This window comes from Phyllobates terribilis, unplaced genomic scaffold (genome assembly GCF_046119375.1).
Source record: "Phyllobates terribilis strain yellow unplaced genomic scaffold, ASM4611937v1 Scaffold_11__3_contigs__length_659146591, whole genome shotgun sequence".
NCBI lineage: Eukaryota > Metazoa > Chordata > Amphibia > Anura > Dendrobatidae > Phyllobates > Phyllobates terribilis.
This window is the reverse complement of record NW_027362771.1, coordinates 288,530,143-288,546,187: the sequence shown is the minus strand read 5'-3', so window position 1 is coordinate 288,546,187 and position 16,045 is coordinate 288,530,143. Positions and strand designations below refer to the sequence as shown.

General features: G+C 39.0%; 1 protein-coding gene across 1 annotated transcript; it reads right to left on the bottom strand.

Moving 5' to 3' along the window:
- Positions 1–6,765: 6,765 nt before the first annotated feature.
- LOC141167256 (uncharacterized) lies at positions 6,766–10,102 on the bottom strand. The gene is made up of 4 exons (XM_073654692.1): positions 9,986–10,102; positions 9,073–9,179; positions 8,591–8,903; positions 6,766–6,831 (listed from the first exon to the last, which is right to left on the bottom strand). Exons 1-4 carry the CDS (start codon positions 10,100–10,102, stop codon positions 6,766–6,768), a joined length of 603 nt encoding a protein of 200 aa, XP_073510793.1.
- Between the last annotated feature and the right edge of the window lie 5,943 nt (positions 10,103–16,045).

The following is a 16,045-nucleotide window of genomic DNA, read 5'->3' as shown; positions in this document are numbered from 1 at the left end:
TGTTTTTTTTTATGTAAAAAATGCCAAAAGCTTCATAATACTGAGATTTGAACCATGGAAATGCAAAACCAAACTTCTAGTTATCTGGCCTACACCAGAATATTTTAAACAGATATATTTGTGTCAGAACAGTCAGTGAGACACTATTACTGTTTTTTTAATGTAAAAAAGACCAAAAGTTGCATAATACTGAGATTTGAACCGTGGAACTGCAAAACCAAACTTCCAGTTATCTGGCCTACACCAGAATATTACAAACAGATATATTTGTGTCTGAACATTCAGGGAGACAATATTACTGTGTTTTTTAATGTAAAAAAGGCCAAAAGCTCCATAATACTGAGATGTGAACCGTGAAACTGCGAAACCAAACTTCTAGTTATCTGGCCTATACCAGAATATTTTAAACAGATGTATTTGTGTCAGAACAGTCAGGGAAACACTATTATTGTTTTTTTATTGTAAAAAAGACCAAAAGCTGCATAATACTGAGATTTGAACCGTGGAACTGCAAAACCAATCTTCTCGTTTTCTGGCCTACACCAGAATATTACAAACAGATATATTTGTGTCTGAACAGTCAGGGAGACACTATTACTGTTTTTTTATGTAATAAAGACCAAAAGCTGCATAATACTGAGATTTGAACCGTGGAACTGCAAAACCAAACTTCTAGTTATCTGGCCTACACCAGAATATTTTAAACATATATTTGTGTCTGAACAGTCAGGGAGACACTATTACTGTTTTTTTTTATGTAAAAAATGCCAAAAGCTTCATAATACTGAGACTTGAACCGTGAAACTGCGAAACCAAGTTCCTAGTTATCTGGCCTACACCAGAATATTTTAAACATATATTTGTGTCTGAACAGTCATGAAAACACTATCACTGATTTTTTTTATGTAAAAAAGGCCAAAAGCTGCATAATACAGAGATTTGAATCGTGGAAGTGCAAAACCATACTTCTAGTTATCTGGCCTACACCAGAATATTTTAAACAGATATATTTGTGTCTGAACAGTCAGGGAGACAGTATTACTGTTTTTTTTATGTAAAAAAGGCCAAAAGCTGCATAATACTGAGATTTGAACCATGGAACTGCAAAACCAAACTTCTAGTTATCTGGCCTACACCAGAATATTTTAAACAGATATATTTGTGTCTGAACAGTCAGGGAGACACTAATACTGTTTTTTATGTAAAAAAGGCCAAAAGCTGCATAATACTGAGATTTGAACCGTGGAACTGCAAAACCAAGCTTCTAGGTATTTGGTCTACACCAGAATATTTTGAACAAATATATTTGTGTCTGAACAGTTAGGGAGACACTATTACTTTTTTTTTATGTAAAAAAGGCAAAAAGCTGCATAATACTGAGATTTGATCCGTGGAACTGCAAAACCTAACTTCTAGTTATCTGGCCTACACCAGAATATTACAAACAGCTATATTTGTGTCTGAACAGTCAGGGAGACAATATTACTGGGGTTTTTTTATGTAAAAAAGTCCAAAAGCTCCATAATACTGAGATTTGAACCGTGAAACTGCAAAACCAAACTTCTAGTTATCTGGCCTATACCAGAATATTTTAAACAGATGTATTTGTGTCAGAACAGTCAGGGAAACACTATTACTGTTTTTTTATTGTAAAAAAGACCAAACGCTGCATAATACTGAGATTTGAACCGTGGAATTGCAAAACCAATCTTCTCGTTTTCTGGCCTACACCAGAATATTACAAACAGATATATTTGTGTCTGAACAGTCAGGGAGACACTATTACTGTTTTTTTATGTAATAAAGACCAAAAGCTGCATAATACTGAGATTTTAACCGTGGAACTGTAAAACCAAACTTCTAGTTATCTGGCCTACACCTGAATATTTTAAACATATATTTGTGTCTGAACAGTCAGGGAGACACTATTACTGTTTTTTTTATGTAAAAAATGCCAAAAGCTGCATAATACAGAAATTTGAACCGTGGAACTGCAAAACCAATCTTCTAGTTTTCTGGCCTACACCAGGATATTACGAACAGATATATTTGTGTCTCAACAGTCAGGGAGACACTGTTGCTGTTTTTTTTATGTAAAAAAGGCCAAAATCTCCATAATACTGAGATTTGAACCATGAAACTGCAAAACCAATCTTCTAGTTTTTTGGCCTACACCAGAATATTACGAACAGATATATTTGTGTCTGAACAGTCAGGGAGACACTATTGCTGTTTTTTTTTATGAAAAAAAGGCCAAAAGCTGCATAATACAGAGATTTGAACCGTGGAACTGCAAAACCAAACTTCTAGTTATCTGGCCTACACCAGAATATTTTAAACAGATATATTTGTGTCTGAGCAGTCAGGGAGACACTAATACTGTTTTTTATGTAAAAAAGGCCAAAAGCTGCATAATACAGAGATTTGAACCGTGGAACTGCAAAACCAAAATTCTAGTTATGTGGCCTACACCAAATTATTTTAAACAGATATATTGGTGTTTGAACAGTCACAGGCGCACTCATTTTTTTGTTGGGGGGAAATGTCAAAAGTTTAATAAGATGCGTATTTGTACATTCTGACAGAGGAAAAAAAAAATACAGGATTTAGAAGCTAAAAAAAGGATTTTTCCTGGCCCCTGAGACCTGGAGGATAAGTGTAGCAATTTGACCAGCAGGAGCACACAGGACTGTAATGCACTGTTTGTTGGTATAACCACTGCGTCTCCTATACAGGCTGCCTGCCTGCCTGCCTGATATCTGGGCTGGATATTAGTTCTGAGAAGGACTGTTTGTTTGATTTGGCAGGCTTTAGAGACCCTACGCTAACTGTTTCACAGTATAAATCTCTCCCTAGCTCTGCAGCACTGACCCTACACTGTCTGATCCGGAGCGACTGTGTCCAAGATGGCGGCGCCCGGTTTTAAATACTCGAGGTGACTCCGTGCTGCCAGCCAATCACTGTAATGCCCACAAACAACATGGCTGCGGCATTACAGTGACTGGCAGGCAATCCCTGCATGTTCATTGGCTCTGTAAAGAGCTCTAAACGTGCAGGGCGGAGAACCGAGCTCCCGCCCGAGTAACCCAGAAATGCTCGGTGCTCGCCGAACATCCCGAGTAGTGAGATGCTCGGGCGAGTACCGAGCAGTGTTGAGCATGCTCGCTCAACACTACTAGATATATATTTATTTATTAATTTAACAGTATAGGTTAAAAAAACTATAAAAGATAAAGATAAATAGATAGGTAACAGGTAGTGATTGGCGAACCCCTGACTGCTCGGGTCTGGCGGGTTCAGCTGAACGCCGAACAGTTTATTAAAAGCATGACAGCACGGGAAGCATGGCTCTGATCGGTGGTAACATCATTACCGCGGATCAGAGCACTGCGAGATCACACTGTCAGAAGTCAGCATGATCCTGCAGCTGTGACAGTGACCAGCAATAAAAAGCTTACTGCAGGTCACAAGCTATGGTTGATGAGACTTCTACCACCATCAGCTGGCTCCTGCTGTCACTCCTGTGTCAGTGTGTAGCCTTCTGTCTTGTAGAGCAATCACATCAGTGACTGCTCATGTGACTGTCCAACAAATGATTTGATCGCCCTGGGACATTCGGGATTATGCCATTACATCAGACAGGTGAGGGAAATGTTTTTTTTTATTTTCTGTTTTTTACAGGTGACAATGGCTTCAGCAGATTAGGCATTAGGTGAGTACAACTGTGTTTTTTATTTTTAAATTAATATGCAAAAAATGGTGTGGACTTTCATTTATGATAAAAGACTTTATTCTTGCCGTGTCTTTATTTCCAAACCTTTACTATGGGGTTAGTAATGGGGTCATCTTATAGACGCCTCTCCATTACTAACCTGGGCTTCATGTCAGCTGCCAATACAAGACTGACATGAACCCCAACAACCCCACTTGCCACCACACCAAAGCAAGTGGGAAGAGAGAGGCTAAGTGCCAGATTTAAAGCATTTATGGATGTGTCATTTCTGGGGTCGCTGAGAGCTGACACCATTAGCCAGTATCCATGGCTCCTTCCCTGGCTATTAATATCAGCTCACAGCTGTTTGTTTAGCCTTTGCTGGTTAGATTTTATAGGGGGACCCTACGTAAATTTTTTCATGGGCCCCCTGTAATATAGCCAGTAAAGGCTAAGCAAACAGCTGTCGGCTGTAATTAATAGGCCGGGAACATATTTGGCTAATAGGCCCTTCCCAAGCTAGTAATATCAGTCCCCAGTAGTCGGCTTTCGCTCTGCTGGTTATAAAAGAGATGAGGGAGCCCACACCATTTTTTAATTTAATTCTTCATTTTATTTCATAAACTCCCCCGCAGTATGTTAATTTCTGTAGTGGAGATGCCAGTCTCTGCTGCAGAGTTTGACTGTTTGAAATGTCATTACATGCGTTGGATGCGTTTTTTGCATGCGATTTTTTAATCATTTTTGTAAAACAATTAATGCTTTTTGGAGCTAAATTTGAAAAAGAAACATGGGATATCACTTTAACCGTTGGATTTTCGTCTGACCTGGGGTGAGTATATTGGGTTAATTTGATTTATTAAAGGATGTGTCTGTTTTATTTCAAATAAAGTGTTTTATTCTCGATGTGTGTGTTTATTTAACTCTTTACTTACATATTTAGTGATGAGGATGTCTGGCTGACAGCGCTTCATTACTAAAGGTAGGGCTTGGTGTTAGCGACACCTAATCCCATTACTCCTTATGCTGCAGTTGTTTTGTCAGTACATGTGGATCAACGGAGTCGTGACTGGAGAAGTTATCCTGTCAATCTGGGTTGATGGAAAAGACTGAAAAGTGAATGACTCCATCAAAATAGGAAAAAAGTCAGCTGTAAGTTATCTAATATATACCTGTTCTTTAATCACTTGTATGGTCTGCAGGACTGGAATCTACAACTGTATGTCATAGTATGGCGATAATATCAGTTATGGTCTTTGTACAGAGATGTATTTTCAGTCTCATATGCTGAGATTCCCTTATACCCACAATTGCGGTGCGCCACCGTAGTTGTAACCAGGGTCCACTCAGAATTTTCGCCCCCCTCTTCCTGAGCTGAAACCCTAGCTATGCCTCTGTCAGGTATATATTTAAATTTACAGTTTCTTAATTCGTATATATACTGTATATATAGTTTCTTAATACTGATATAAATTTGTGTATACTGTTTATTCAATGCTGGATGCATGTTATGGACAGGATAGGAGAGTAGAGAGGGCATCATTTCAATTTTTGCCTCAGACAGCAGAAGCAAGAATCTGCCTTTTATGTCCCCTTAAACTGAAGTCATTCATTAATCGTCATCATCTTTTAATTTACATCTTGCAATTTCATCTTTTTAAGTGAAGAAGTATGAAACAACAAGTAACATCTTCATATGTATAGACATATTCTAAATATAAAATGTAAAAGCTGCATATTTATATCTTTGCTGGACTTTGAACAAGCTGAGCATCAGTAATTCACTAGGTGTTTGTTACCTGGAAGTAGACCACTGGATCATAAATAGAAACCAGTCCATTCCATTCCCCTTCCAGTGAACTCCAATGATTTCCCCCGCTGTCACCAATTTCTCAACCAATTTTGTATCCATTTTACCACTTTAGCAGTTGCTACCCAGGTTTCTCAGCTTGTTTATGAATGTGTTTTCTTGCCAGTTCATTACTTTTTTTTTATGCTAGCTTCTTTTCATTCCAAATGAATTGCTATACACCAAGTTGCTCTTAGCTACATCATTAAATTAGATTAGCAAAACACCTGTGCTATGGAACGATCAGCACGGATCCCTTGGTTGCAATAACTGAAATAACTGTAAGTAGTTTGTACATTTATAACTTGTAAGTCTTTTTAACAAAATTTCAAAACTAGTTTTTTTTCTTTGAAGTCAAAGTTTACTTTATCACATAGAATATTTTATATGCTTTAAAAGGAGATATTTTAAATCAGCTCATTTTTACACGCAGCACATGTTTCAGTTACACTGCAATTATAGAAAACCATATTATTCAGAGCAATTTCAGGAGTATATGTCTAAAATATATATGAGTGCATTTATATGAGTACATATATATAGATAGATAGATAGATAGATAGATAGATATACTGTATATCTTGTAAGGTGGCAGCTGGACAGGTCGTTGACAGGAGTTATGTGTCCCTGATGTGCCAAGCCTCGGTAATGTAGGACCCGGAGAAGCAGGCTCCAGCACACATAGTGCTGACAGGTATTTAAAGGGCCCGGATTATGGGACCAGGTTTTACGAGCAGCTCAAAGAGCTGGGTGGGATCGACTGCTCACTTACATCCAGTCCGGGTCTTGGAATGTCTGATTTAAGGCAGTTGGTGCTGTCTCACTTTGTCTGTGTGCTTGCAAAGTGAAGAGGACTTGTATGTGCTGCACATACCCTGCTGTAGTCTGAGAGAAAAGCACTGACATTTAAACGACTGAGCCTCTGCGTTATATTGACTGGTTATTTTCAATTTTTGTTTGGTTATACCTTTTCTTACCTGGAAGAGGCTGTTTTATTTTGTTATCCTGACCGGTTTATGAAAATTTAATAAACTGCCCATTTGTTTGAACTGCCAAACTGCATCCATATGTGTGAACCATTGTCTACCACAGAGCCGATCGCTCACAATTGTTGCCGCAAATTGGTGAACAGCAATCTTCAAGTCTGACCACAGATTCTCAATTGGGTTAAGGTCTAGACTTTGACTAGGCCACTGCAAAACATTTACATGTCTCCCCTTAAAGCACAAGAGTCTATTTCTATGAGGCTATCACGCTTAGGTCCGGAAACCTGCGACCATGCTTTACATTCGGATCCAAGATTAGACCTATTTGCACCAATGTCTGTAAGAGCCCTAATTTTAACCCTCCGTCACATACAATATCGGTTCTAACGAGTTCACATACAATGTGACTGTCAGGCGCAGGCTAGAAAAATACCTATAATATCTGATGTTTGCAATTTCAGTGCTCTAAAAGTGATCAGTGACCTTCACAGGGATGTAATAAAAGAGACTACACATAATCAGGTGCAAAAAAAAAACATTTACTTAACATAAAACTAATAACTCTGAAATACAAACATTTCAAAACTCCCGCCAAATAGTCCCCAGTTCGACTCTGTCAAAAAACTCTACAAAGAAAATTTATGGAAACAAACTTAATTTTAAGGTACCTTAAGTACTATTAAACACATATTCAATCAGAATTAGATCCTGAAGTTTCCCCAGAAAAATTACACTTGCAGAGCATAGAGCAAGAATTACACATCATTTTTGCATGTGTCAGGCAGATTGCATTATGACATTTGTGACTTTCATAATTAGAAAGCCTTCTGATTCCGCTTTCCGTGGTGCAGGTGGTGCATCTCCTTTTTTTAGGAGGTGGTGCAGGTGGTGAATTTTCACTATCATCTTCTGGGCGGAATCTTTTGAGCTGAACTTGAAGGCGAGAGGGGATACCGATTGTTTTCATACTTCTCCTGCGTAGCTCTCCAAGCACTAGTTCATGGGCCAATTTTTTCAGATGCAATCATCTACGGAGTGGTTCAAGCTTGTTTTCAAGGTAAATGACTTGTGAATTTATACCACCCAAATTCAACATAGCAAAAAATATGACCATTGGCCAGCGTTTGGTGTTTCTGCTGACGTTGAAAGTTGAGCACATCTGATCAGCTGTATCAACACCCCCTTTGGTTGCATTATAAAATGTAATTATCTCCGTTTTTTTTTGTGCCCCAGTCCCAGGATCGATGGCATCATCATCATGAAGTGTTGATAGAAGTACAATTTTTTTTGCTTGTGGTACATAGGAAACCAAAACCTTTCCATTATGGAATGCAAACATACTGCTTTACTCTTGTCTCCCTTTCACACTTACAAACTGTGTAGGCAATTCTTTTTTATTTTTTCTTACAGTTCCAACATATGAAAGCTTCTGCATTTTCAGATAATCAATCAGATCACAATTTAAAAACCAATTGTCAGCTGTTATATTGCGACCCGATCCAAATAAGGGCTCAGCCAGTCTTTTTACAACATCACTGGGTTTGTTGCTGACACAGTAAGGACCTTCTGGTTGTTTTCCTGCATAAACTTCCAGGTTGTAAGTGTAGGTCTTACTGCATCAACAAGGGCATACATTTTTATTCCATATTTGTTAGGCTTTCATGGAATTGGAGCAAGTCGGTCATGTGTTTTACGTTCGGTTCGGGTAGTTCTGTCGTCAAACCGAAGGCAACGAATTAGAAGCTTGAATCTGTTTATGGACATAACAAGGCCAAATTTTTCAACTCCATCCCCATCTTTACTCCAAAGTTCCTCGAAACTTTGCCTATTTGCCCTATAAGCTCCTGCAAGGTATAATAATCCAAAAAAAAGCACGCAGTTCTATTTCACCGGGGCCTTGATGGTTCTGTTGCAGATGAACTTGTCCTTTATAATGTCAATATATTGGTTGGTATATGTGACAATAGAGTCCAGAATGTCATCTGTGAATAAACTATTCCAGCATTCAACTGCAGTTTTTGCATTACTTGCAGTTCCTATAACTGCAGGAAGGTGAGTAATAATGTTTTGAGGTTCCCTGCGTTTTTTCTGGAGTGGCTTCTTGTTCCATTGTTTTTTTTTATCTTTTCCCATATAATAAGATTCTACATCTTCATCCTCATCACTGTCACCATCTTGCTCTGTTTCAGAATCCACTTCACATACTTCCACCTCGTCATGAGAATCAATCTCACTTTCCTCTCCTAAATCCTCATTCAGTGTGGGGTCTGCATCATCTAACAGCATGTTTGTTACTTCCTCAACATCAAGGTTTTTTGATAAATTGTACATTTTCCTCTCCATTTCAGCAGATAATCTGAAGCAAGAGAAGGAATATGTGTTAGGGAACTACTGTATATGCCTGAGCAGCACACTTTCTTTTTTAATCTGCCTTATTTCTATGAAATATCTTCACACTTTGTGCTATACATTCATAAAACAAGCTAAATAAACAATTGTGATGAATAAAAACATAAAATACCAACCTTATTGAGTGTGACGTGTTCACATACAATGAGCCTGAGAGATTAGCGCAGTTATATCTGTCCTCCTGAAGCTCTGCAATCCAACTGTGGTATGAGGTTTCACAGAGCTGCTAGAGACAGGAGACTACCTGGAGCGAGGGGATTTCCTCACAATCTGGTGAGGAAGGAGAAATGAAAGAAAAAGAGATGTGCCTGTCAGGCCTATTTTATGTGACGGAGGGTTAATAGTCAAAAAATGTCTAGCCTGTGCAGCTGCTCATATAGATGTCTTGTGTATTTGGGTCCATCTCAGTTATTTGGATCTGCTGTTTCTCGTGGTTTCATAGCCCAAAAAAGACCACAGATTTCGGCTCAGTTTTTTTCTGTGCATTCAGAGTGTATATTTTTAATGTTATTATTATTATTTTATTATTATTTATTTTTAAATCATTTTTGATTTCATGGGGCTCTATAACTTTGAATAAATTTTATCATATTTTTCGGACCATAAGAAACACTTTTTTCCCCCAAATTTGGGAGGAAAATGGGGGGGGGTGTCTTATGGTCTGAACGTATGGGGAGCTGTGGGGGTGGTGGAGTGGGATGGTAGAAAGCAGGGCCCTCCATTCCCTCCCTCAGGAACCCGGCGGCGGCAGTGGCAGAAGAAGAGATGAGATGCTGCGGGACCGGTGTCTGGCTGTCGGCGGTGAGGCAGAGCGGCGTGTGCTGCTTTTCCGGTGGTTGCGACCATCTTCCTGAAACTGTGATATACAGGAAAATGGCCACCAGAGCCAGCGCATGTGCAGACGGGGAGCTCGGCACCCATTTCCCTGAGGCCCACTGCTTCAGGAAGATGGCCGTGGCCACTAGAAAAGCAGTGCATGCCGCTCTGCCTCACCGCTGACAGCCAGACACTGGCCCCGCAGCATCTCACCTCTTCTGCCACCACCGCAGGGTTCCTGAGGGAGAGAACGGAGGGCCCTGCTTCCTTCGATCCTGCTCCACTACCACCACAACTTCCCGCTGCTGGAGCACCCTGGTTTCGCAGCATTCCTCCACTTCTGCCGGCTTCCTGAGGGACCCTGCCTCCTGTGACCCCCGCTCCACCGCCCCCCAGGTAAGATACCTATTCAGACTATAGGATGGGCACCAATCTTATAAAAAATATTTTTTTCCCTATTTTCCAACCCCAAAATTAGTGATGCGTCTTATGGTCTGGTGCGTCTTATAGTCTGAAAAATATGGTATGTACAAAATGCATATATAAATTACAATGAACAAACTAACAGTGAAAAATTGGTACAGAGTGTGAAAGGACTCTGCCCTCACTCCAAAAAAAATCCAAGGCATTAGATATAACATAGGGACCTGTGAAGACAGTTATCAAGAAGTGGATTAACTTTAGCATAACAGTGACATTACCTAGAATGGAATGTCCCTTAAAAATTGATGAAAAGACGAAAAGAAAAATGGTCTTGGAGGCTGCCAAGAGGTCTACTTTGCATTGTTGAGAGTTATAATTCAAATATTCAACACATTAGACACAGTATATAATGGGGCTCTGTTAAGACAGTAATCAAGAAGTGGCTTAAGTTTAGAAAAACAGTGACATTACCTAGAACTAAACCTCCCACAAAAACTGACTAAAATAAAAGAAGAACATTGGTCTTGGAGGCTAAAAGGGCTTCCAGCAACATTATAGGAGCTGCAGGAATTTCTGGCAACTACTGGTTGTTTCCTGCATATGACAGCAATCTCCTGTATACTTCATATATCTAACCTGTGGGATAGGGTGGCAAGACCAAAGCCTTGTCTTACAAATAAAAACATCAACTTCCAGCTGTATTTTCCAACACCTCCATCAGGTCTGTCAAAAGCATGTTTAAAAATGTGTTATGGTCTGATGTGACCAAAGTTGAACTTGTTGTCCATAATTCCAAAAGGTATGTTTGTCAGCAAAAGAACACCATACCCACAGTGAAGCATGATGGAGGCAGCATTACAATTTGGGGCTGCTTTCTTTTCGACATCTTGAACTTGACTTTTAGTCAATATGGATGGAATTATGAAAACTTCCATATATCAGTCAATTTTATATCAAAATCTTCAGGCATGTGCTAAAAATCTGAAGATGAAGAAGAATTTCACCTTTCAACGAGATAAAGAATGGCTTTGTGAGAAAATTAAAGTTTTGGAATGACCAGCTAGAGCCCACACTTGAATCCAATTAAAAATCGGTGGGTTGACCTGAAGAGAGCTGTACACAAGAGATGCCCTCACAGTCTGACTGATTTGGCACACTACTGCAAGGAAAAAAGGGCAAAGATTGCCAATTATACAGTTGAAACCAGAAGTTTATATACACTATATAAAAAGACAAATATGCATGTTTTTCTCAATATCTGACATGAAATCAGAATAAACCTTTCCCATTTTAGGTCAATTAGGATTACCATAACTTTTAATATTTGCCAAATGCCAGTATAATGAGAGAGAGAGAGAATGTTTTAAGGCATTTTTATTACTTACTGCAAAGTCAAAAGTTTACATACATTTCACTAGTATTTGGTACCTTTGCCCTTAAACTAACTTTGACTTGGGTCAAACGTTTGGGATATCCTTCCACAAACTTCTCACAATAGTTGGTCAGAATTTGGGCCCGTTCCTCCTGACAAAGATGGTGTAACTGATCCAGGTTTGTAGGTCGCCCAGCTCGCTCCTGCGTTTTCAGATTTGCCCATAAATTTTCAATAGGATTAAGATCAGGGTTTTGTATGGCCACTCAAAAACATTGACTTTGTTATCCTTAAGCCACTTTGTTACCATTTTGGCAGTATACTTCTGGTCATTGTCCATTTGGAAGACCCATTTTTGCCCAAGATTTAAATTCCTGGCTGATGTATTAAGATGTTGCTTCAGTATTGACACATAATCTTCTTTTCTCATGATGCCATCTATTTTGTGAAGTGCACCAGTCCCTCCTTCAGCAAATCAACCCCACAACATGATGCTGCCACACCCCTGTTTCACAGTTGGGATGGTGTTCTTAGGCTTCCAAGCTTCTCTCTTTTTCCTCCAAATGTAACGATTGTCATTATGCCCAAAAAGTTAAATTTTTGTTTCATCAGACCACAGGACATGTTTCCAAAAATAAAGGTCTTTGTTCCTGTGTGCATTTTCCAACAATAATCTGGCCTTTTTATGTTTCTTTTGGAGTAATGGCTTCTTCCTGGCAGAGTGTTTTTTCAGCCCATGTTGCTTCACTGTGGATATTGACACAAACTTACCAGCTTCCGCCATCATCTTCACAAGGTCTTTTGCTTTTGTCCTTGGGTTGATATGCACATGTCGGACCACAGCATGTTCATCTCTGAGACACAGATCCCATATCCTTCCTGAGTGGTATGATGGCTGAACATTCCCATCTTGTTTGCACTTGCATATAATTTTTTGTACAGATGAACAAGGCACCTTCAGGCATCTTGAAATTGTACCCAAGGATGAGCCAGACTTGTGCAAGTCTGCAATTCTCTTCCTGATATCTTGGCTGATTTCTTTAGACTTTCCCATGATGCTATAAAAAGAAGCAATGTGTTTCAGGCATGCATTAAAATACATCCACAGGTGTGTCTCTAATTAGATCAGATGTTGCCAAAAAATCTATAACCTCTTAGAAGCTTCCAAACACATGACAACATCATATGGGCAGTCTAGAATTGCTTAAATGCATAGTAATTTTAGTGTATGTAAACTTTTGACTTTGTATTAAGTAATAAAAATGACTGAAAACATTCTCTCTCTCTCATTATTCTGGCATTTGGCAAATGTTAAAAATTATGGTAATCCTAATTTGTAGAGGTTCATTCTGATTTCATGTCAGATATTGAGAAAAACATGCATATGTGTCTTTTTATATAGTGTATGTAAACTTCTGGTTTCAACTGTAGGTGTGCCATGTTGATAGACTCCTGCAAAAAAACTGAATGCTGTCAAAAATTCAAAGGGTACTTCAACAAAGTATTAGTTTTAAATATATACATTTGAGTTCTTTATTTTTCTTCTTCCATTTAATTTTGTTTTTCAATTGAATTGTACGTATTATTGATGATAATAAAGGTGGAAAATGTTCTGAAATGATTCTTCTTGTTGTGATTTTTTAGCATGACAAAACCGTACACTTTAATAGTGATGTATAGACTTTCTATAGCCATTGTATATATAAACACAGAGAGAGTATCAGAGAGAGTAAAACCATAGGTATGCTTTATGCAAAATAATATTTACATTACTTATGCAGCAACAATTGTACTGACCAGCAGAATTACGATAAATGTAGTAGTCATACCATAAGGCCTCCTTCACACATCCATGTTTCCAGTAGGTGTGATATCTGTTTTTTCACGGATACCACACAAACCCATTATAACCTATGGTTATGCACATGTCCATATTTTTACACAGACCGTGTGTCCATGCAAAACACACAGAGACGGGTCCATTTTTTTCCAGCAGCACTGATGACAAAGGCCCATACAAGTCTATAGGTTTGTGAAAAACCCGTAAAGCACACGGATGGCATCCATGTGCCATCTGTGTTTAATATTGCAAAGTATAGGAGAAGATTTGTCTTTTCTTTCTTTTTTTTTTTTTTATGCCGGAAAATCACTGATATAAGTCAAGAAGGGAGGAATGCGATGTCATGCGGCCACTGCCGTAAAAGAGAAGATGACGGTTCCAAGTTAAAAGGATTTATTGCACTTTGTGTTTCAGGGACGATCCATCTCCTTCATTAGGTATAACAAACAGTGAAAACACTTCCGTCACATATCGGTTGGTATCTGCCTTGAGCTCTCTGCTGTAGGGTCAGTTCTCAGTCTCACTACCACTCACTTTCCCTTAAAGTTGCCAGGTTTGCAATTTCATCTGGTGGGATGCAGGTAACGTGATGAGGAAAAATGTCTATGTTGGAAAATGTTTACTGTTAGCAGGTGGCCGCCTCCTGCAAATTGCTCCTCTAGGCACCGGCTTTCCTATGCTTTGTGGCAAATACGGCCTTAATATTGTGCTAAACAATGGCATTTGGATCTTAGGCTGAAAATTACTCGCACAGCTTTTTTCCAGGCTTTTAATTGTGGTCATTTAAATAAATAATAAGTATACATGTAATATTGTTATGCACTAAACAGCAAGAGTCCATTCCCTTCTCTATATGGTTATAGTAGTCCATGACGCTAAAAATACTTTTTCTTAAAAAAAAACTTTTGTTTCATTGTGAACATGATAGAGACTAATTATAGCCATCAATTTAAATGTCAGTTCCAATCATTTTGTTGGCGATAATAATTTTTTTCACTATTCTTCCAACCGAGGGAGTAGTGGTTTTCAACATTTTCAGTTTTTCTCTGAAGTGAATCAGCAGGGGGGGTCTGAACTAGGGAGCTACAGTTATCACAGCTGGCACCCTAGAAAATGACTTTAACACAAATCCAACAAGTGGTTCTACATCTTCTTTTATTATCTACTCAGTATAAATGAGAGAAAAGTGACAGAAAAGTGCCTGCAAATTACTCTCCACTTACACATAAAACTCTACACTCTCAAGGGGTTAATTCTATTCTGGCAGTACATTATTCTTTGCCTGCTGTCAGTTAATAAAATCTTTTCTTCAGCGCATAAATTGTTATCACAAAGATGCCTCCTACACTCACGAATTGTCATATTTAAATTGATGTAGAGATGTGTAGGTGTGCAGCACATTAGCAAGCATACTAAAGACCGTGGCAAGGAAAGTGACTATATTAGGAATACACCTGATTTTCATTTCATATTTAATTTGCTGTCATTAAATCTGTTATAGGTTACAGTTCCTAGGACAAGTCAGGGTCATTTTCTTAAAACAAAAAGTATGGCTTTTAATGTTAGAACCTTGCTCTTAGGTTTTTTCCTTTGCTGGTCACATGACCTCGTTGGCCTATTTAATCCTGCTCCGCCCTTCTGGCTTTGCTGGACTTCATTGTATAACTACTTTCTAGCTAGCCTGTGCTCTGTATCTAACTCTGTTAGTTTGCTTGGTCTACGGACCTCAGTGTTCTATATATTTTGTTTGTTTGTCTGTCTGCTACTATTTCTGTTAGGAGGTGTCCCATTTTCCTCCCAGTCCTTAGTACTTGTAGGGATTCCTTCCCCACATCTATAGGTCTCCGTACAGACTAGCTTAGGACTTTAGCAGGTCTGATCGCAGGATCAGGTTCCCTGTTACATCGTAGGGATTCAGCTGAGTTCTATCGTAGGGACAGATTTCCTCTCTTTCCTTAGCTCTGGTAGCAGAACATAACAGTAAGTCCAGCCTGCAAATTCTCTAAGGAAAGATTTTTCTGTTCCATCATAGTGTCGGTTCAGGATTTGGCTCATCGCCTGCAGGGACTCTCTCTGGAGGTGACCGAGCTCCGTCAGCACGTGAGTAACTGTCCTGGAGCACATTTCTTGGAGCCTAAGGTATGTTTGCCGGATTTATTTTTTGGTGAACACCGAGAATTTTTTTCATTTAAAAATGCTTGCTTATTGTATTTTCGTTTGAGACCCAAGTCCTCTGGGGATGAATCCCAGCGCATAGGGTTCATAATGTAACTTTTGCGCAAAGAGCCTCAGGAGTGGGCCTTTTCTTTGCAACCTAGTGATACATGCTTCAGATCAGTGGATAGGTTTTTTTCTGCTTTGGGACTATTATATGATGATCCTGACCGTGTATCATCAGCTGAGACTGAGTTAAGATGTTTGAGACAGGGATCAGGTAATGTGGAAAAATATTGTACTCATTTCCGTCGTTGGTCTACTCAAACAGGGTGGAACGATTCTGCTCTGAAAAGTCTATTTCTTGCTGGGCTCAATGAAAGGGTTAAAGACCTGCTAATTGCTTATCCTACACCTGAAGATTTGCAACAGGCTATGCAATTAGCTATACGGGTGGATAGGAGACTGCGTGCAAGGGTTAATG

Bases quoted from the DNA above. Each gene is read 5' to 3' on its own strand.
- LOC141167256 (XM_073654692.1), bottom strand. From the start codon at position 10,102: ATGCTGCGAAACCAGGGTGCTCCAGCAGCGGGAAGTTGTGGTGGTAGT. The intron at 9,180-9,985 runs GTGAGATGCTGC...TGTCTCTAGCAG, and splicing joins CTGCGGTGGTGGCAGAAGAG to CTCTGTGAAACCTCATACCA. The intron at 6,832-8,590 runs GTTATAGGAACT...GCATGGTCGCAG, and splicing joins TTATTACTCACCTTCCTGCA to GTTTCCGGACCTAAGCGTGA.